Source organism: Salmo trutta, chromosome 7, assembly GCF_901001165.1.
Source record: "Salmo trutta chromosome 7, fSalTru1.1, whole genome shotgun sequence".
In the NCBI taxonomy this organism is placed as follows: Eukaryota; Metazoa; Chordata; class Actinopteri; order Salmoniformes; family Salmonidae; genus Salmo; species Salmo trutta.
This window is the reverse complement of record NC_042963.1, coordinates 1,139,330-1,163,145: the sequence shown is the minus strand read 5'-3', so window position 1 is coordinate 1,163,145 and position 23,816 is coordinate 1,139,330. Positions and strand designations below refer to the sequence as shown.

General features: G+C 42.7%; 1 protein-coding gene across 4 annotated transcripts in view; it reads left to right on the top strand.

The window, feature by feature from the left end:
• LOC115196711 (semaphorin-3ab-like) overlaps positions 1-23,816 on the top strand; it is a 118,129-nt gene that overhangs the window by 54,420 nt on the left and 39,893 nt on the right. The window contains exons 1-2 of one of the 4 annotated variants that reach the window (XM_029757556.1): positions 7,351-7,728; positions 7,861-8,201. In XM_029757556.1, coding sequence (XP_029613416.1) covers positions 8,096-8,201 — 106 coding nt within the window. In that variant the 5' untranslated portion in view covers positions 7,351-7,728; positions 7,861-8,095. Of the gene's footprint in view, positions 1-7,350; positions 8,202-23,816 lie in introns of those variants that run through there. The other 3 variants (XM_029757560.1, XM_029757558.1, XM_029757557.1) reach the window with 3 other exon arrangements.

Genomic DNA, 23,816 nt, shown 5'->3' with positions numbered 1-23,816 from the left:
CAAGAGCAACTGAGAAATCTACCAAGAAGTGATGTAATATCAGTAGACTTTCTGGTACTTCAAAGCAGTCAACAATACACATAATAATTTCCTAGTAAACTTACTTAAAGGTCTTTAACCCTCAAACTACTGACTGGGGTCATTTTGATCATGGCTCAAAGGTGGTTTATTCAAATCTTACATTTTTTCATTACTTTGTCAATCAACTTGCTCTTAGCAATTTTGTGTTTCTGTATCAATATGGAATTTTTAAGTTTGGGTTCATTTTGACAGCAGCCAAAAACACCTACTTCCAACCAGTGGCGATTTTAGTCCCTGTCAAAAGTTTGGATACACTTACCCATTCAAGGGTTTTATTTTATTTACACTATTTTCTACATTGTAGAATAACAGTTAAGACATCAAAACTATGAAATAACACTTATGGAGTCATGTAGTAACCAAAAAAGTGTTAAATAAATCAAAATATGTTTTAGATTTTAGATTCTTTAAAGAAGCCAACCTTTGCCTTGATGACAGCTTTGCACACTCTTGGCATTCTCTCAACCAGCTTCACCTGGAATGCTTTTACAACAGTCTTGAAGGATTTCCCACATATGCTGAGCACTTGTTGGCTGTTTTTCCTTCACTCTGCGGTCCAACTCTTTCCAAACCATCTCAATTGGGTTGAGGTCGGGTGATTTTGGAGGCCAGGTCATCTGATGCAGCACTCCATCACTCTCCTTCTTTGTCAAATAGCCATTACATAGCCTTGAGGTGTATTGGGTCATTGTCCTGTTGAAAAACAAATGACAGTCACAAGAAGAGCAAACCAGATGGAATTGTGTATCCCTGCAGAATTGGTAGCCATGCCGGTTAAGTGTGCATTGAATTCTAAATGAATCACTGACAGTGTCACCAGCAAAGCACCACCACACCATCACACCTCATCCTCCATGCTTCACGGTGGGAACCACACATGCGGAGATCATCCGTTCACCTACTCAGCGTCTCACAAAGACACGGCGGTTGGAACCAAAAATCGCAAATTTGGACTCATCAGACCAAAGGACAGATTTCCACTGGTCTAATGTCAATTGCTTTTGTTTCTTGGCCCAAGCAAATCTCTTATTATTATTGATGTAGTGGTTTCTTTGCAGAAATTTGACCATGAAGGCCTGATTCATGCAGTCTCCTCTGAACAGTTGATGTTGAGATATGTCTGTTACTTGTGAAGCATTTATTTGGCCTGCAATTTCTGGGACTGGTAACTCAAATGAACTTGTCCTCTGCAGCAAAGGTAACTCTGGGTTTTCCTTTCCCATCCACGACAGTCCATCATTATTTTAAGACATGAAGGTCAGTCAATACGGAACATTTCAAGAGTTTGTAAGTTTCTTCAAGTGCAATAGCAAAAACCATCAAGTGCTTGGAGAAAAGCTGTCCTTAAAACAGTCTTGAAATGTTTGTCAAAAGAGAGATCAGGGTCCAGAGTAACGCCGATGTCCTTCACAGTATTATTTGAGACAACTGTACAACCATCAAGATTAATTGTCTGATCCAACAGAAAATCTCTTTGTTTCTTGGGACCTAGAACTAGCATCTCTGTTTTGTCCAAGTTTAAAAGTAAAACATTTTCCAGCATCCACTTCCTTATGTCTGAAACACAGGCTTCCAGGGAGGGCAATTTTGGGGCTTCACCAAGTTTCATTGAAATGTACAGCTGATCTCTCTTTTGACGAACATATCAAGACTGTTTCAAGGACAGCTTTTTTCAATCTACGTAACATTTCAAAAATCTGAAACATTTTGTCCAAAAATGATGCAGAAAAATGTATCCTTGCTTTTGTCACTTCTAGATTAGACTACTGCAATGCTCTACTTTTTTTAGTGCTATACCCGGCTGCTAGAATAGCAGTGAAAGTTAACATTATGTTTCCGAATGACATTACCAAGAGGTAGAATATATAGTGAAAACAATAGTGGTCCTAAAATGGAACCTTGAGGAACACCGACATGTACAGTTGATTTGTCAGAGGTCAAACCATCCACAGAGATAAACTGATAACTTTACGACAGATAAGATTTAACCAGGCCAGAACTTGTCCGTGTAGACCAATTTGGGTTTCCAATCTCTCCAAAAGATTGTGGTGATCGATGGTATCAAAAGCAGCACTAAGGTCTAGGAGCACGAAGATAGATGCAGAGACTTGGTCTGACGCCATTAAAAGGTAATTTACCACCTTCATGAGTGTAGTTTCAGTGCTATGATGGGGTCTAAAACCAGACTGAAGTGTTTTGTTTACATTGTTTGTCTTTAGGAAGGCAGTAAGTTGCTGCGCAACAGATTTTTCCACATTTTTTGAGAGGAATGCGAGATTCCATATAGGGCGATAGTTTTTTGTATTTTCTGGGTCAAGGTTTGGCTTTTTCAAGAGAGGCTTTATTACTGCCACTCTTAGTGAGTTTGGTACACATCCGGTGGATAGGGAGGCATTTATTATGTTCAACATAGGAGGGCCAACCACAGGAAGCAGCTCTTTCAGTAGTTTAGTTAGAATAGGGTCCAGTATGCAGCTTGAATGTTTAGAAGCCATGACTATTGTCATCAATGTGTCAAGAGATATAGTATAAGTGTTCTTATTCTCCTCAATTAAGTTGGAAAAATAGGATGCTCGAGCAGCAGTGAGGGCTCTTCGATACTGCGCGATACTGTCTATTTGTTGAGATTGCAAACGTAATAAAATGCTGGTACGATAGTCCAGGTTAATGAGGAAACACATTAAGATCCACAATATTTATTCCACGGGACAGAATTAGGTCCAGATTATGGCTGTGGCAGTGAGTAGATCCGGAGACATGTTGGACAAAACCCACTGAGTCGATGATGGCTCACAAAGCCTTTTGGAGTGGGTCTGTGTACTTTTCCATGTGAATATTAAAGTCATCAAAAGTTTGAATATTATCTGCCATGACTACAAGGTCCAATAGGAATTCAGGGAACTCAGTGAGGAACGCTGTATACGGCCCAGGAGGCCTGTAAACAGTAGCTATAAAAAGTGATTGAGTAGGCTGCATAGATTTTATGACTAGTAGCTCAAAAGACAAAAATGCTGTCTTTTTTTTTGTAAATTGAAATTTGCCATCGTAAATGTTAGCAACACCTCCGCCTTTGCAGAGGCCTTGCATGATGCTAGGCTAACCTCGAGGATGTCGAATGTCTCCCCAATGCAAAGGCAGCTTCAGTGTCCAATAGGTCTTTCTTAACAAAATAATAATACTCTCTTATAAAAAAAACTATCAGGATCTCCCTTCAAAACTCTGTAGGTGTGTCTTTGTTCTCTCCTTATCATCTCCTTTAGTTGTTTTTTTCTTCACCACACCGATAATGTCTCTCCTCTCTCTTTTTCTCCCAGCCCTCCTGTTAACCAGGTCAACTCTCCCAGCTTAACAAGCTACCTTAATGGTCAAAACTTAACAAGATACATGGGAAACTTAAACTTAACAGTAAACCAACCTATTCACTTGTACATTAAAAAAACATTGCTTCAAAATAAATGTATTAACGACATTACAAATCAGGAGCAATTCAACCACCTTTTAAATCTAATACCAATTAATTATAACAAATAAACTCTATACTTGGTTTTAACAAGGGTATTACAGTAAAATATGTTGGTAGTTTGAGGGTTAATTTAAGTAACAGGGTAATTTAGAGTTCAATTATGCATTTAGGAAATATATAATTTTTCTAGAACATACTGTCGTGGAAATACTACACAGGGACACTCAAAGTCAATATTAAATTAATCATTGTTATTTATCAGTGCGCTGGAGAGGTTCCAACAAACTTGATGCACGATAGTGAACGTCTGTCAGGAGCTCTGCCGGGGCAGTCTCGTTATATCTCTTATATACAGACAAGTTATATTTGCATTATTTAGATTATTCAATTATAATTAATTCATCATTAACATTTTCTTCATTCATGTGACTGACCAATACTGGGTCATGCATGTGACAGACCAATACCTCACAAGGCTTCTTCACTCTACGCGGAGATCTTGAAACTGAGATATCTTTGGTTCTCAAAACAAGGGTCTTGGCGTACTGCCAAATTTCAGATACTCATAGTGAGGGTTCGTTCAATCAGTCACTTACAATAACAAAGAAAACTGTTATTAGAAAAGCACAAACATAGGACACAGAAATGTATAAATAGAAAAGCACCAACATAACACTTTCCATCACAAAACATACAGTATCTATAATTTTAGGCCAGTCTAGGTTCTAGGTACTTACAAATACAAAAACTTCACAGCATTGGAATACAGTGCTAAGTAACTTTACACCATCTCAACACAACTCTACAATTACATGACAGTACCTTTATAAAAGCTTTTTATATTTAACCATGATGTTTTAACTGTCACTGATGAAAGCTTACTGTAAGCATTGGCAGCAGAGTATAGCAAGCCTTACCAAGTGATCTCAGTACGATTAATAGTAATTATGATGTCTGTCTGTAGAAAGAGGGATCTCACAGAGAAGGAGAGAGAGAAACAGATGTAAAACAGTGGCGGGAGGTGAAGTTTAAGATGAGGGAGAAAAATCATGGCCTTCTTTATATTACAGCATATTGGATGACTGTCATTCATACAAGTATCCCATTACCCAGCTGAATGTAACATCGATAGGTTTAGGCTACTACATGATACTCTAATTATCCCTGTACCCATCATGAGATTGGTACAAACTAGCCTATAAATGTAAGTATACAAGTAGGTACACAGGTCGAGAGAACAATTTTAGTAAGCAAGGTGACAGACAGTGACACATTCAATACCGCGTTGCACACTCTTGCCTGCATCTAGCTAATCTAGAGTTTAATCATTATTGAAGCAGTTGCAAAACGAGAGTTTCTATTGGACAAATTCAGGACTGTTTAACCCCGTTTCATTCTATTTGCTTCCTTTTAAGAAACATTTTCAACAGAATCGCAGGAATGAATAGACCGATAGTCACACGCAATCACAGATCATTTTCATAGCAGCCAGATCATTGTATATTTCCTTCTCGCATCTACGCACTCTCCTCCTTTCACCTTTTCCCTTTGCTTATGGACTTCAGTGCACAACACATGAGCTGTCTGTGATCAGGCGAAAAAAACTTTCTAAGCCAAACCTTCCTATCATAACCACTAACCGCTACACAAAGCCTACATTGTTGTCATCATGTTAGCTAACAACGTTAGTAATGCCGAAACCCGCTACAAGCAGTTTGGCAGTTACACTGGTGGGCCCCGGTGGCAATAAATTAATAAAACCAAAAGCTTACCTTGACTTGGGAGAGATCCAGTGTTGGATAGCCATAATCAGCTAGCATAGCATTATTCTCTGTTTGAGCTGTTTAAATAGGCTAAGCTAACTAACTGCATTTGTTAGCTAAGTGAAAAAAATACAACTAAATATAGCTCGCTCTCTCTTTCTCTTTCTTTTCCTTAATTTTTAACAAAATTAATTTGTTCAAAACTGTTCAACTATTGTCTTTCTCTCTCTTTGAGTCAGCTACTCACCACGTTTTATGCACTGCAGTGCTAGCTAGCTGTAGCTTATGCTTTCAGTACTAGATTCATTATCTGATCCTTTGATTGGGTGGACAACATGTCAGTATATGCTGCAAGAGCTCTGATAGGTTGGAGGACATCCTCCAGAAGTTATAATTACTGTGTAAGTCTATGGAAGGGGGTGAGAACCATGGGCCTCCTGGGTGTTGTATTGAAGTCAATGTACCCAGAGGAGGATGGAAACTAGCTGTACACCATCTACACCATGGTGTTACACTACAGAGTGCTGTTGAGGCTACTGTAGACTTTCATTGCAAAACAGTGTGTTTTAATCAATTATTTGGTGACATGTGAATGTATTTATTAAAGTTGTATCTAAAAGGGATAACTTTTTTAATGTTTCACTTTTTAAAAAATTCACTGAGAATGATGGTCCTCCCTTTCCTTCTCTGAGGAGCCTCCACTGATGTATAACTACTGTAGAAAGAAATGTGAAAGAGGTGGGATAGAGAGGTTGAAGAGGAAATAGTGAAAACTGCTGATGGAGGGAATGGAGGAGGGGTGAAGGAAAACAGGGTGGAAGGAGGGAGTAAGAGATAGAGAGAGGGATGACTGTTGATGGGTTTGGATATAGGAAGGGAAGTAGAGGTGTGAGACAGGTCAGAACAGATGTGGACACAGCAGACATGTCAGGACCAGCTGGAATCTTGCCGTTAGAGTGATTCTTGGTTTCATAGAGCCAAATTAAGCTCAATGGAGAGCTCCAAGGTCAGTACATTGGTAACAGAGTGTAAAGCCTGTTGGATGTTATCTATTCACTGTACTGCTGTGTAACTTCAATAAAAAACTCTTCACAACAAAAGCAGGAAATGTAAATAAAGATACATCTATATGTTTAATGGCCTAATACTAATCTGAAACATGTTATAAATGATCAATGTTTGACAAAAGCCAGATATGGCCTGAGCTTTACTGTAATGGTAGTGTTTTCACAGGACAGTAATCTAAAACTTAGTCTGTTCTCAGAGCTACTAGTCTGTAGCCCACTGCAACTACGGTAGCAAGCTGTTATTACAATACCATTAGCTATCCCTCTCTCTTTCTCTCCTGCTGTCTCTCTCTCTCCCACACTCCTCCCTCTCTCTATCTCTATTTGTTCTTTCTCAGTCTCTACCCCCTCTCCTCTCCTCCGCTCTCTCTCTAACCCCTCTCCTCCTCTCTGTCTAACCCCCACTCTTCACTCTCTATCGCTCTCCCTCTCTCTGTTTCAAGGACAGTGAAGTCCTTGGGCCTGTTTTGCGAGGCTGACCAGTAAATTGTGTGTTTGGCTGAGACGCAGTAACAGTAGGGTGTACAGCCAGCCAGGCCTGTAGAGGCTGTATGGGACTATTATTATGGAGCATTTAGACTGTTGAGTGACTTGGATCGAACCTGTCTAATACCCATTAGACCAATTACCTAATGTCCTGGCAGTGGTACTGATAGAGTCCTGCTGTCAAAGATGCAGTATATCAGGATAAGGTAAACTGGACATTGGGAGAAGGACAATAGAGGAGGTCCAGGGTAGAGGAATAGAGAAATCTGAGGTTGAACAGTAGAGCTCAGTGTAGAAAAAAAACAGTCACAACCTCTCTGTTACAGGATTCACTTACAGTACAACATTCACTTACCGCACTTATCTCTACTACTCTCTCTGCCCTCCTCTATCTCTCTCTCTCTCTCTCTCCCCCTCCTCCTCACTTTTTCACTCTCGCAGCTCTCTCGCTCTCTCACACGTCCCTGTGCTCTTTCTCTTACCCGTCTCCACTCCCTCCACCCCCCTCTCTCTGGCTGTGCTGGCTCCCTCAGCTGTTCTCAGTTGCTCTGTGTGCAGTGTGTAGTGTGGACAGGGCTAGGCTGAGCTGGGCTATGTTGAGGACATAGAGTGTCTCAGTGAAGACTGTTTCCCAAGCTAACTGGATTAGGAGCTGGAACATACTGGACCTGTTTGTCTTTACTAACTAAAGACAGAGTTTTAATTGAGGGCATGCTGGAAGAGAGAAAATAGAGAAACAAATAGAGTCAACACTAGAGAATTGCTGGAGCAGAGACCCACGTAAAGACTGATCTCTAGCCCAGCTCCCCTCACTCTCCCCAGGATCGGTATGGTGGGACTCCCCTTGCCTCTGACCTCCAACACTGAGGTGATTTGAGTCTGCTGTGTGGGTCCAGTTCAGCTCTGTTCAGTTCCATTTAGTTCGGTTTGGCTCGGTTCCGTTTGGCTTGCTTAGATTGGCTGTCTATAACACTGACCCATACCCCTGCTCCATTTTCAGGTTCTGTGTCTCTGGAACCCCTGACCCATAACCCCTGAACGTAGGACAGGTTCTGGTCCAGTTTTGCAAAATTACTGGACTGAACAGACTTCTGTTTGACAGTATTTCAATACTTTTTTATTTTCTGGAAATTCTACCCCTGATCCGGGACTGATCCTGGTTCTGCTGACATCTATTCTGTGTTCCAGAGGACTGGTTCTTCAGGGACCTGTCTGGCCTCTCTCTCCCCAGGATCATGGCCTCTTTCTGGGGCATGGTGGTGTTGCTGTGTGGGATGGTGGTTATTTCTGGAGCACAGAAGACGAAGAGCAATATGCCCCGGCTAAAACTCTCTTATAAAGGTGAGTCTTATTCATTTACCTTGACATTTACTGTACCATATTTCTTCCCTCTTTCTACTATTACTCTAAAGCTATCCTAAAATAAGAATCATCTATGCTTACTCTGTTCTTACCAGCTGCTCTATGTTCATACATGTCTGTATGTATATCTAGCAGGGATAGAGGTTTCTGCTGGTGCCTGTGTCTGTTTGTGTTGAGAAAGAACTGATTCACTTAACTACTAAAGATTGACTGTGATACGGCATTTCTGCTGAAGTGTGTGTCAACATAAAGTGCAACCCATATTTCCATGATGTTGTTTGGTTGCTTTTAAAAGGTTTTATGAATTTGGCTTTATACAGCACATTTTCAGCATTAATTACATTTTTTACTGAGAATGGAAGATACGTGTCTGCCATATGCATGGGATTGAAAAGGAAACCACATTGATAGCCTATGTACTCTGCATCTGAGATATGTTTGATGTGCATAGGTACACACTTTCTTCCTCAGAATTCCATGTGCCATATGGCTGATCAAAGACATGCTTACTGAACGTAGTAGGATCTGTTACAAAATATAATTACTGACCATGTAGGCCTTCAGATCAGAGTAGATATGTATCAGAGTGGATATGTACGAATCAGTTAGATCACACTGGATCGAATCTGTTAGATATTTACTGAACATACAGTCTCTATGAATAGAGTGTCTCTGTAGGCTACTCACTGTGACCAGCTCTGTGAGATACATAGATCTGTTCTGATATCCATCTCTAGAAAACTATACACTGGAATTGATTTTATACTATTTCCACTGTGTTGTCATGGGTCAGGTGGAAACGAAAGTTCTCTAATTTCCTAGAAAGTTCAGGAATGCATTATCAGATCATCCAGATATTTATTTTATTTAACCTTTATTTTATCAGTCATACTGAGACCAAGGTCTCTTTTACAGATGAGGCCTGAGTTATATAAATTACAGAAAATACTAATCGCAAGCAGAAAGAAAAACACAATCATAAAACAAAAAACACATTCATCGGTAATAAGGTCCTCAATCATGTTTCTGAATTGCCCTAGAGCCGCTAGTAGGCAACAACAGATTTGCCACGCTGATCCTCAACAGGGGTGCGTGCTTTGTCCCCTCCTGTACTCCCTGTTTACCCACGACTGAGTGACCAAGCATGACTCCAACACCATCATTAAGTTTGCTGATGACACAACAGTGATCCTGATCACCGACAACGATGAAACAGCCTATAGGGAGTTGGTCAGAGACCTGGTAGTGTGGTGCCAGGACAACAACCTCTCATTCAATGTGAGCAAGACAAAGGAGATGATTGTGGACTATAGGAAGAGGAGGGCCGAACAGGCCCCCATTAACATCGACTGGGCTGAAGTGCGGAAGGTTGAGAGTTTCAAGTTCCTTGGTGTCCACATCATGAACGATCTATCATGGTCCAAACACACCAAGACAGTCGTGAAGAGGGCACGACAGCACCTTATCCCCCTCAGGAGACTGAAAATATTTGGCTTAGGTCCCCAGATCCTCAAAAGTTGTAATTGCAGTGTGCTATGATAAACTGCATCTAACGGCTTTAATGAAGTGGCAGCTGAGTTCGTATAGATGATGTCGCAATAGTCTAGGACCAATAGGAACGTCAACTTAATAATCTGCATTCTACTAATTAGCGAGAGGCAGGACCTATTTCTATAGAAGAAGCTCATTTTTTTCTCAGCTTGTTAACTAACTCATTAATATGCTTTTTAAAAGACAGCTTTTCATCTATCCAGATGCCCAGATATTTGTAAGCAGGGACACGATCTACATGAACACCATCCAAAGTACATATGCTTAAATCATCATACTTATTTTTATGCTCTCTAGAGAACAAGATATACTAAGTTCTACCTGAATTTAGTACTAATTCCAGGTCAATAAAGTTTTGCTGTATTACAATGAAGGCAAACTGTAGTTCAGATAGAGCCTGGTCAACAGTGGGGGCAGTAGCATACACAACAGTATCATTGTCATACAAGAGGAGGTTTTTTGCAGACAAGACGATATTGTTAATGTAAACAGTAAAAAGTAGAATCGACCCCTGCGGGACACCTTTAGAAATTTCCAGGAAACCTGATTTAACATAATTTATAACTAGGGATGCAGTAGAGATATTGCTATGACCTGGTCTAAAACCAGACTGATGTACATTTAGAATACATTTCAAATACAAGAAAGATCTTAGCTGAGATTTAAATAACGGACTCTAATATTTTAGCTAGGCAAGATAGTTTAGAAATAGGCCAATGATTATTTAGGTCACAAGGGTTACCACCTTTGTGAAAGGGGAATACATTGGCCGCCTTCCAAACCTGGGGGATTGTACCAGATATAATCGTCAGGATAGAAAATATGGGTTAATGATTGAGCAATCAGGGGAGTAGAGAGCTGCAGCAAGAATGGATCGAGCACATCAGCCCCAGTGGATTTCTTAGATCAATCTTAATCAAGGCATCTAGCACCACAGATAGTAAATTGTTCGAATGAAAATAAAGATTCACTAGAAGTTGATGGGTTAACCATTGAGCCAGCTAGAGACTAGCGTAGAGAAGAGCAGACCAGGGTCAACTACACCACCGTTTCTCTCAAGTAAAAAGCCTGCAGAGATAACATGATGATTAAAAGCATCGCTTATCCCATTCTTCTCAGTTATGATGCCAGTCAGACAGAACCTGCTTGGGAAGAAGAGGGTTTTGTACTCTTCAGTGCATTTACTGTTTCCAAAATTCAGAAGGATCCCCAGCAGAGTCAGGGATAGAGCTTAACAAGTAGCTTGATTTAGCTTTCCTAATCAAGATATCTGTTTCTCGTCTAAAAGATTGCTAGTCCACTACAGAGTCCGTTTCCTTGCTTTGGCCTAGGCCTGATTTCTCATCTGAATGAGCTCAGATAACTCAGAAGAAAAGCAAGGATTCAATCTGTCATTGGAATCTCAAAGTATCTTTGACTCAGCAATGTGTATGAGTGTACAATATTCTCTGCCGTCTACTGTTTTCAGTTTGTTAATGAAGAGACATGCCAGAGTGACTTGCCAGTGCTTAAGTGAAGCATCGTTAATCTGTCTATCCTTCTCTCCCCCTCATATTCCTGGTTGCCGTTTTTCCGCTCTGTCGTTCCCTGCATGGTAATTACGTTGAGGATGAATGGTGTGAGTCTGTCTCAACAGATGGCTCTCTCAAACAGAGACATTTCTTTCTCAGCACCACCACAATCATAATTATACACGCGGATACATACGAACACACTCACACACACACACACACACACACACACACACACACACACACACACACACACACACACACACACACACACACACACACACACACACACACACACACACACACACACACACACACACACACACGTACACTCTCACACACATTGGCCATCAGTAGATAATGATACCTGTGTGTGTGTATCAGTCATCTCTATATCACACCCTCTGTGATTTCTCTATTAGACCACAGCACTACACATACACAGCACAGCTGAACTACTGTACTTGGATGGAAAAACACACAAAGAGAAAACCCGCACAAAGAACAGGGTTGAGAGACAGTCTCTGTTAATGATATGGACCCATTCATTCTGAGTTTTCAATTATGAATATAGGCGTACATACAGCTGTGGATAAAAGGTAAATTCATGTTTGGCATTGTTAAACATTGTGGAGTGAGGTGTGTGTGTGTCTGTGTCTATGACTTCTGAGAGTGGGGTTGGTTGTTACCAGACTGTGTTACCACAGTCTGTTCTCTGTGACCGACAAGTGTAGGGACCCTGATCCCTACAGGTGGCACTCAGCACACACACACACACACACACACACACACACACACACACACACACACACACACACACACACACACACACACACACACACACACACACACACACACACACACACGCACACAAACAAACACACACATACACAAACATTAGCACAGCAGGGCAGAAACATGGGGGGATCCACTGTTAACCCCCCAACCACCTCCTTCACATCCTAAACCCAACTGCAGAGGGCAGTAGGACAGGGCGGCAGGGAAGCCGATGGGGGGCATGGTGGGATGTTAACAATAGCCTGCTTACCTAAACATTATCCCTCCAGGTCCAACTGTAACAACAGCATGACTATAGGACTACAGGACAAAAGGGGAGTAGAGGAACAGGATAGAGAAAGATGTGATGCTGGTCATCTGAGGTGTGGTTTTAATGGGTTTTGTACGCTGCCAGGGACATAGGAACTTAAACTTAGCTGTACAGTATGTCATACATGTGTCCTAGCCAGGACAAGTGTGTGTGTGTGGGGGGGGGGGGGGGTATTGTTAAGTGTCTGGGAACTAGAGGAAGAGAAAACGAAAGAGTTTGAAGGAGAAGAAATGAGAGGGAAGGAGAGTGTGAAAGAAAGGGTACTTTAGTTTAATGGCCGGTGAGGGGACTTCCAGGAGCTCTGTCTCTGTCAGACCTGTCCACCCCTTTGATACCCGCATCCAAGAGCCCCCCCTCCCCCCCACACACACACGCACACACACACACACACACAAGTACACTCACGTAACGTAAACACTCACGCACACGCACACTCACACAACACATATACTCTCATACAGCAGACACAAGCCAAGGTCTAACCCCACAAAAACAAAAGCCGATGTTTAAAACAATAAACCACTAAACAACACCAGCCAAGGTCTAACCCCACAAAAACAAAAGACACTGAATTGCAAAAAGAAAAAAAATCTCTCCCTCTTTCTCTCTATCCATCTCTCTCTCTTCCTGAGGTCATGCAAATCGTATTGTAGTAATGTTATCCTCTGGGTTTGTCTGGGTGTGAATAGACTTTTAATTAGGGCATGGAATGAGGAAGGTTCTTTTAAAATGTTTAGTCCATAAGTATGTAGAGAATCTAGAGACCAGGGTTGGGTTTCTCTCTGTGTGTGTGAGACAGAGAGGTTCTCCATAGGTCAGTATCACACAAACACTGGAGCGGGTTGGAACTGTATTACATGGGCATGCCTCTCTACACATCTCCAGTTGTGTTAATGGGAACTTCTCTCGTCACCTTCATAGTTTTGTATTTTTGTATTTTTTGATTTACCTATTCAGACAATTATGTAGTTATTTGTCTAAGCTTTACCCATCAGTATCCCACAGAGACAGATGACATGCTGAAATATGTCTGCGTGTGATGTTGTGGACAGTGACTAATGTGATGGTATTGCAGTATCTAGAACACTTCATTGGTCATTGACTATACTCCCCCCTCCCAAAAAACAGCAAGACAACCTGAAGGGTATACTATGAAGGAAACAAGATCTACTCAGGGTTTTCTGAAACCAGCCAGCATCAGTTAGCTACACATTCGAGCTCAGGCTTTATGACAACTTGATGACAACAGATGACATGATCAGTCCAATCAAAGCTACTGTAGATATAACGTAATTGTGGGCAATGACCTTGAGCCTTCTTGGAAGGGCACTTCCAATCTAAGTCTATGGCAGAACCCAAAGGGCTCACATTCTTGATGTCTACCCTTACTAAAGGTGTGCGACGTAGTGTCCCCATGAGTGACAGAACACTGAGCCAATCATGGTGCAATGCTGAGCCAATCATGGTGCAATGCTCCTATTTTCTGCTGGTCTGCTCCACCACAACAGAAAGCGCTGAGCTAGGCTGAAACACCTGCATTTTGAAGCTGTCTGTTTGTATGCGGCTTTATTAACTCAATGATATATATATTTACATTGTTTGAAACTGATATGTGACACATATTAATGCAAAAATAACTTGCATAATATATATATATATATATATACTGCTGTTCAAAAGTTTGTGGTCACTTAGAAATTTCCTTGTTTTTGGTCCATTAAAATAACATCAAATTGATCAGAAATACAGTGTAGACATTGTTAATGTTGTAAATGACTATTGTAGCATACTGAGGACCATTATCAGCAACCATCACTCCTGTGTTCCAATGGCACGTTGTGTTAGCTAATCCAAGTTTATAATTTTAAAAGGCTAATCGATGATTAAAAAACTTTTGCAATTATGTTAGCACAGCTGAATGGGAGGCCCCAGTGCACAACTGAGCAAGAGGACAAGTACATTAGAGTGTCTAGTTTGAGAAACAGATGTCTCACAAGTCCTCAACTGGCAGCTTCATTAAATAGTACCCGCAAAACACCAGTCTCAACGTCAACAGTGAAGAGGCGACTCCTGGATGCTGGCCTTCTAGGCAGAGTTGCAAAGAAAAAGCCATATCTCAGACTGGCCAATAAAAAGAAAAGATTAAGAACAGACACTAGACAGAGGAAGATTGGAAAAAAAGTGTTATGGACAGACAAATCTAAGTTTGAGGTGTTTGGATCACAAAGAAGAACATTCGTGAGACGCAGACAAAATGAAAAGATGCTGGAGGAGTGCTAGACGCCATCTGTCAAGCATGGTGGAGGCAATGTGATTGTCTGGGGATGCTTTTGGTGGTGGTAAAGTGGGAGATTTGTACAGGGTAAAAGGGATCTTGAAGAAGGAAGGCTATCACTCCATTTTGCAACACCATGCCATATCCTGTGGACGGCGCTTACTTGGAAACAATTTCCTCCTACAACAGGACAATGACCCAAAGCATTGCTCCAAACTATGCATGAACTATTTAGGGAAGAAGCAGTCAGCTGGTTTTCTGTCTATAATGGAGTGGCCAGCACAGTCACCGGATCTCAACCCTATTGAGCTGTTGTGGGAGCAGCTTGACCGTATGGTACGTACTTAAGAAGTGCCCATCAAGCCAATCCAACTCATGGAAGGTGCTTCAGGAAGCATGGGGTGAAATCTCTTCAGATTACCTCAACAAATTGACAACTAGAATGCCAAAGGTCTGCAAGGCTGTAATTGCTGCAAATGGAGGATTCTTTGACAAAAACAATGTTTGAAGAACACAATTATTATTTCAATTAAAAACCATTATTTATAACCTTGCCAACGTCTTGACTATATTTCCTTGTCACAGATCCCCCCGGTACTGCTGCTTATTCTGTTCACCAATTCCGGAGGTCCATGTCACCGGCCTTCTAGGCTACACTGAACTGTCATTACGCACACCTGGTTCCAGTTCCTCGCTGATTGTGTTTGTTTAAATGTGCCATTTGGTTCCCCATTGGGCTGTCGATTATTGTTCCCATGTCCATTGGTCGTGTGAGTACCTATGCGTTGGCTCAGCCTGTGCTGCGTATTTTGTGCATTGTATATTACGGGTCTCGTTCCGTGTCGTTCTATGAGGTTTACCCTCGCTCTTTTGTTTGGGTACATCCCAGTGTTTTGTATATGTTTGTTTTGGGTGTATTAAAAACCCAGATGTATTCCTGCACCGGTCTCCAAATCCTTTACACCAGCGTGACATTCCAATTCATTCCAACTCTTTTCATGTATGTTTTCATGGAAAACAAGGACATTTCTAAGTGGCCCCAAACTTTTGAATGTGTGTGTGTGTTGCAATTATTTTGGGGCTCAAAACAGGTTCTACCCTGAATGACGGGTCACCACTGGTAATGTGATTACTGTTTTAAAATTGTTATGTTTTTACAAGAAGCAGGTTAGTTCTAAAGGATTAGTTGACATAAAAATGTACCTAGCTAAAAGGTGAGCCACATTTGTAGTACCGGTTATCCCGCGTTGAACTCAGGAGTTGACCAAGGTTACCTCGGTAACGCCTCAAAACTGATACATAGAGTAGGGCTCTTGAGTCTGTATGTTGAAATGATCAGGATATGCTTTATCTGTTGTCACCGAGTGGACTGTCAGCCATGTGGATATAAACTGATCTATAGGAACAACGCCTTGAGATATAGAACTCCATACACTACTGGCTCATGTTTTGTTTAGATGTGTTTCTGATATTTTCTATGGCAGCACTAAATAACACTCCCTATGCCCTCCAGCCCAGAAAGAGCGAGTGTGAAAGAGAACGATTGTAGGGTAAAATAGTTTCTCTCACGTCACCCCGCTCCTCCGCTCTCTCCACTGGCTTCCAGTTGAAGCTCGCATCCGCTACAAGACCATGGTGCTTGCCTACGGAGCTGTGAGGGGAACGGCACCTCCGTACCTTCAGGCTCTGATCAGGCCCTACACCCAAACAAGGGCACTGCGTTCATCCACCTCTGGCCTGCTGGCCTCCCTACCTCTGAGGAAGCACAGTTCCCGCTCAGCCCAGTCAAAACTGTTCGCTGCTCTGGCACCCCAATGGTGGAACAAGCTCCCTCACGACGCCAGGACAGCGGAGTCAACCACCACCTTCCGGAGACACCTGAAACCCCACCTCTTCAAGGAATACCTAGGATAGAAGGATTACTTTATCCTACCCCCCCCCCCCCTTAAAAGATTTAGATGCACTATTGTAAAGAGGTTGTTCCACTGGATATCATAAGGTGAATGCACCAATTTGGAAGTCGCTCTGGATAAGAGCGTCTGCTAAATTACTTAAATGTAAATGTAATAAGACTGATTTTTCGCCTCCATTTGCCCTTGCCCTTGCTCTCTCCTTTCCTCTCTCACTCCCTCCACCTAAGATCCATTGTAATAAAATACAGCTGTAACCTAACAGGGTGAAAGAGGGAGGAAGGTTGAGTAATCCATATGCAGATAGGGGTGAATAGTAGGGCTAGGAGTCTCTAACATGGCTGATTTCCCTTATTTGATTATTAAAAATAGTGATAAGATTTTGTGTGCATCCACATGAGCTTGAGCATGTGAGTGTCAATGTCATTTATTTGTATAATCTCACAATACTATGGTGAATGGATGGTTTCCATGGACGCTAGTCCCACACAAACACACACTCACCTGAGCTGTGTGGTGTTGAGTAGAGCTGTGTTCGAATACCCATACTAACATACTGTATACTTAATGAGTATATGCTATATTCTATTAGTTCATTTTAGTGTACTGTAAGCGAACGGTATCCTTTCAGTTGAGCATACTAACGCTTCACCTGTCTACCAGAAGTTGATGCTGTTGCTAGCTTGTTAGCATGACAACTCTTGCTAGCTTGTTAGCATGACAAATTAGTAGCTAGACATTTTACAACTTTGGGTGTGTCATTAAATTCAATCTGGAGTGCGCTCAGAGTGCGCTCTGGTCGTTTGTAAATTCAGAGCGTTGTCAGATTGTCCGTTTGTAAAATCATAGTGTTTCGCTCTCGGCGCTTTCAGAGCGCACACTGCCAGTAAGTATCACTGGACGTTTTGGCCGAGGAGTAGTGTTGATCCAAGCGTTCCAACTTCACAACGGCAGTAAAGCACCCAAGCTAACTGGCTAACATTGGCTAGCTACTTCCAGACACAAATGAGAGAACACCTCAATCTGACCATTTTACTTGCCCTAGCAGAGCTGGTTAGGCTGTTTTCAAGTTATCCAGAGCGTTAGTGACTGTGCTGCTGGCAACAATTGAAGTACGCTTTAATCCCGGCGTTTACTGACACTGGTGTTGAGTGTTCATAAATTCATCAGTTATTCTGAGCTCTAGTACACTCAGACAAGTGTGCTCTGAAATCGGAGTAGATAGCCAGAGCGAATTTATGAATGCACCCGAATGTGCATTGAGAATGCACAACGACTATACTACTTAGCTAAACTAAGAATGACAGGAAAAATCAAGTCAATAAACATTGGGTAGTTAGTATGTATTTAATATACTGGCAAGTTCGATTTATTAGTAGCCAATTAATGCTAGGTAGCTAGCTAACATACCGGTACATACTGCTTTAACGACATGCTATGTGGTTCGTAAGGATAGCGTAGCTAAGAAATTGTCGGCCAACGGGTAACTTATTTGAAAAGTCGTTACTTCATTACATTATCTAAACATTTGTCATTAGTTAAAGCAATTTATTTGTATGCGCTCTCGTTGGACTTTGGCTGCATATTTTCCTCGATTTTATTCAAATCTAAAGAGGTTGTGAAGCCACCGCGATTTTCTGAAGGATTGCATTATGGGCCCTAAAAGCACAGAAATAGTGTCTAATGCTTGAATACTTCGTATTTTGGGGAATGTAGTAAACATCTGGGAACTTTTGGCATACTAACTGTGACCAATAAGCATGATATATATATACTCATTTTAGGTCACAAATAGTACAGTTAGTATGAGTATTAGAACACAGCTATGGTGATTTCCAGACTGGCTTTCTACATGTCTGACACACAACTGTTTATACGACAAGCAGCCTGGGTTCTAGGTAATTTAACTGTTTCCTTTTCACATGGTGGATAGCATATACAGTAGGATTACAGTAACACACACTTGTCTCGTTGTTTTTTCAGGTGACTGCGTGTGTGTGTGCGCCTGAGGGAAATAGTGCTGGGCTGTGTGTGTGGGAGGGTGTGTGGGAGCTCTGGTGTTTGTGTTTGTGAGAATTGAGGGCACTTGAGGGAATCTGTTTCTAACTACAAGCAGGAGGTCTCTCTCTCTCTTTTTCTTTCTCCCCCTCCCTCCCTCTCTTACTCTGTCACTCATCTTTTTCTTTCATTCACACATTTTCCCTTCCAATGCCTTTTTTTGTAATGCACGTCCATCTCTCCCTTCTCTTATTTTTCCCATTTCTCTCCCTTTTTCCTCCCTTGTCTCACTTCCCTTCTCCTCCCTCTCCCCTCCCTCTCAGGGCTTCTGACATTAAAACACACTTCAGAGAGTGGGGCATTTTCCCTGATGAAAAAATGATGTACACAGTATTTTTTCCAAGAAAGAAAGATAATAAACTAAGCAAAAAAAGAAGCATCCCTTTTTCAGGACACTGTCTTTCAAATATAATTTGTAAAAATCCAATTAACTTCACAGATCTTCATTGTGAAGGGGTTAAACACTGTTTCCCATGCTTGTTCAATGAACCATAAACAATTAATGAACATGCACCTGTGGAACTGTCGTTAAGACACAAACAGCTTACAGGTGGTAGGCAATTAAGGTCACAGTTATGAAAACTTAGGACACTAAAGAGGCCTTTCTACTGACTCTGGAAAAACACCAAAAGAAAGATGCCCAGGGTCCCTGCTCATCTGCGTCAATGTGCCTTAAGCATGCTGCAAGGAGGCATGAAGACTGCACATGTGGCCAGGGCAATAAATTGCAATGTCTGTACTGTAAGACGCATAAGACAGCGCTACAGGGAGACATGACGGACAGCTGATCATCCTTGCGGTGGCAGACCACGTGTAACAACCCCTGCACAGGATCTGCACATCCAAACATCACACCTGCGGGACAGGTACAGAATGGCAACAACAACTGCCCGAGTTACACCAGGAAGACACAATCCCTCCATCAGTGCTCAGACTGTCCGGAATAGGCTGAGAGAGGCTGGACAGAGGCCTTGTAGGCCTGTTATAAGGCAGGTCCTCACCAGACATCACCGGCAAAAACGTTGCCTATGGGCACAAACCCACAGTCGCTGGACCAGACAGGACTGGCAAAAAGTGCTCTTCACTGACGAGTCGTGGTTTTGTCTCACCAGGGGTGATGGTCGGATTCGTGTTTATCGTCAAAGGAATGAATGTTACACCGAGGCTTGTACTCTGGAGTGGGATCAATTTGCAGCTGGAGGGTCCGTCATTGTCTGGGGCGGTGTGTCACAGCATCATCGGACTGAGCTTGTTGTCATTGCAGGCAATCTCAACGCTTTGCGTTACAGGGAAGACATCCTCCTCCCTCATGTGGTAACCTTCCTGCTGGCTCATCCTGACATCACCCTCCAGCATGACAATGCCACCAGCCATACTGCTCATTCTGTGCATGATTTCCTGCAAGACATGAATGTCAGTGTTCTGCCATGGCCAGTGGGACCTGTTGGATTGGATGGTGAGGGCTAGGGCCATTCCCCCCAGAAAAGTCCGGGAACTTGCTGGTGCCTTGATGGAAGAGTGGGGTAACATCTCACAGCAAGAACTGGCAAATCTTGTGCAGTCCATGAGGAGGAGATGCACTGCAGTACTTAATGCAGCTGGTTTCCACACCAGATACTGACTGTTACTTTTGATTTTGACCCCCCCACAAACACATTGTTCAGGGACACATTATTCAATTTATATTAGTCACATGTCTGTGGAACTTGTTCAGTTTATGTTTCAGGTATTGAATCTTATGTTCATACAAATATTTACATGTGAAGTTTACTGAAAATGAACTCAGTTGACAGGTGAGAGGACGTTTATTTTTTTGCTGAGTTTACATACTACGTACAGTTGAAGTCAGAAGTTTACATACACTTAGGTTGGAGTCATTAAAACTCATTTTTCAACCACTCCACAAATGTCTTGTTAACAAACTAGAGTTTTGGCAAGTCGGTTAGGACATCTACTTTGTGCATGACACAAGTCATTTTTCCAACAATTGTTCACAGACAGATTATTTCACTTATAATTCACTGTATCGCAATTCCAGTGGGTCAGAAGTTTACATACACTAAGTTGACTGTGCCTTTAAACAGCTTGGAAAATTCCAGAAAATGATATCATTTTAGAAGATTCTGATAGGCTACTTGTGATCATTTGAGTCAATTGGAGGTGTACCTGTGGATGTATTTCAAGGCCTACCTTCATACTCAGTGCCTCTTTGCTTGATATCATGGGAAAATCAAAAGAAACCAGCCTCAGAATTTTTTTTGTAGTCCTCCACAAGTCTGGTTCATCCTTGGGAGCAATTTCCAAATACCTGAAGGTACCACGTTCATCTATAAAAACAATAGTACGCAAGTATATACACCATGGGACCACGCAGCCATCATACCGCTTAGAGATGAGACACATTCCATCTCCTAGAGATGAATGTACTTGGGTGCGAAAAGTGCAAATCAATCCCAGAACAACAGCAAAGGACCTTGTGAAGATACTGGAGGAAACAGGTACAAAAGTATCTATATCCACAGTAAAACGAGTCCTATATCAACATAACCTGAAAGGCCGCTCAGCAAGGAAGAAGCCACTGCTCCAAAACTGCCATAAAAAAGCCAGACTACGGTTTGCAACTGCACATGGGGACAAAGATTGTACTTTTGGAGAAATGTCCTCTGGTCTGATTAAACAAAAATAGAACTGTTTGGAGATAATGACCATCGTTATGTTTGGAGGAAGAAGAGGGAGGCTTGCAAGCTGAAGAACACCATCCCAACCGTGAAGCATGGGGGTGGCAGCATCATGTTGTGGGGGTGCTTTGCTGCAGGAGGGACTGGTGCATTTCACAAAAGAGATGGCATCATGAGGATGGAAAATTACGTGGATATTTTGAAGCAACATCTCAAGACATCAATCAGGAAGTTTAAGCTTGGTCACAAATGGGTATTCCAAATGGACAATGACCCCAAGCATACTTCCAAAGTTGTGGCAAAATGGCTTAAGGACAACAAAGTCAAGGTATTGGAGTGGCCTTCACAAAGCTCTGACCTCAATCCTATAGAAAATGTGTGGGCAGAACTGAAACAGCGTGTGCGAGCAAGGAGGCCTACAAACCTGACTCAGTTACACCAGCTCTGTCAGGAGGAATGGGCCAAAATTTGCCCAACTTATTGTGGGAAGCTTGTGGAAGGATACCCGAAACATTTGACCCAAGTTAAACAATTTAAAGGCAATGCTACCAAATACTAATTGAGTTAATGTAAACTTCTGACCCACTGAGAATGTGATGAATGAAATAAAAGCTAAAATACAGTTTTTTACAATCACTTTTGCACTAATTAGTTCAAAACTCTAGACACAAAACTCAAAACGGTCATCACTTGTAACACAGGCTGTCCAATGTTCAAAACATTGCATTGTGCATTCATAACTTTAAAGAAACATTGTTTCAAATAACTAATTTATCTGTCACATGTATCTTCGTCTTCTGACGATATAACGAAATCGTCGTCGGAAAAGGATGACCAATACGCAGCAGAGTCGATATAGTTCATCTTGAACATTTAATTAAATCAACACGAATACAAAAAACAACAAACAAGAAAACGAACGATAAACTGACAGTCTGCAAAGCATAGGCTCAACACAGAACAATCACCCACGAATCAGCCTTCCCTGTAGCTCAGTTGGTAGAGCATGGTGTTTGCAACACCAGGGTTGTGGGTTCGATTCCCACGGGGGGCCAGCACAGAAAAATAATGTATGAAATGAAATGAAATGTATGCATTCACTACTGTAAGTCGCTCTGGATAAGGGCGTCTGCTAAATGACTAAAATGTAAAAAAAAAAAATGTAAAATGAATCACAAAGAAACACACCCCAATATATGGGACTCTCAATCAAAGGCAGATAGACAACACCTGCCTTCAACTGAGAGTCCCAACCCCAATCAACACAACATAGAAACACACTCACCAGACTACACATAGAAATACCTAAACATAGACTATAAACCAAAACCCCGGAAATACTACATCAAACACCCTTTAAACAAACACACCACCCTGAACCACATAAAACAAATACCCTCTGCCACGCCCTGACCACACTACAAAACAATTAACCTTATATACTGGCCAGGACGTGACAGTACCCCCCCCCCCCCCCTTAAAGGTGCTACCCCGGAAGCACCTTAACAAAAAAATAACCCCAAACAACACAAAAATAAAAATTCCCCTTTTCTAAAGGGAGGGAAGGAAGGGTGGCTGCCGTCAACGACGGCACTGTGCTACACCCCCCCTCCCCAACCCACCTATTTCTGGAGGTGGCTCCGGCTCAGGCCGTTCCAGGCTGTCTGGGCAGTCTGGCAGCTCGGGCCAGTCTGGGCAGTCTGGGCAGTCTGGCAGCTCGGGACAGTCTGGGCAGTCTGGCAGCTCGGGACAGTCTGGGCAGTCTGGCAGCTCGGGACAGTCTGGGCAGTCTGGCAGCTCGGGACAGTCTGGGCAGTCTGGCCACTCCGGCAGTTCAGGGCAGTCTGGCCACTCCGGCAGTTCAGGGCAGTCTGGCCACTCCGGCAGTTCAGCGCAGTCTGGCCACTCCGGCAGTTCAGCGCAGTCTGGCCACTCCGGCAGTTCAGCGCAGTCTGTCCACTCCGGCAGTTCAGCGCAGTCTGACCACTCCGGCGACTGTCGACTGGCGGGCAGCTCCGACGACTGTTGACTGGCGGGCAGCTCCGACGACTGTTGACTGGCGGGCAGCTCTGACGACTGTTGACTGGCGGGCAGCTCCGTCGACTGTTGACTGGCGGGCAGCTCCGTCGACTGTTGACTGGCGAGGCTGGGTTTACGCACTTGCCGGCTAGTGCGGGGAGCGGGAACAGGACGAGTCGGACTGGGTTGACGCACTTCCGGGTCCGCACGAGAGACAGGAGCTGGAAACCCAGGGCTATGGAGGCGCACAGCCGGTCTAGATCTTACCTCCTGCACAACCCACCTTGGCTGGATGGAACTAGTAGCCCTGTACGAGCGGAGTGCTCGTACAGGGCAGACTGGGCTGTGCAGGAGCCTGATGGTAGCCGTGCGTAGAGCGGGAGTTGGGTAGCCTGGTCCTCGGAGGCGTACCGGCGACCAGATGCGCTGCGCAGGCATCCTCCTACCAGGCTGGGTGCCCGCTCTAGCACGGCACCTGCGAGGG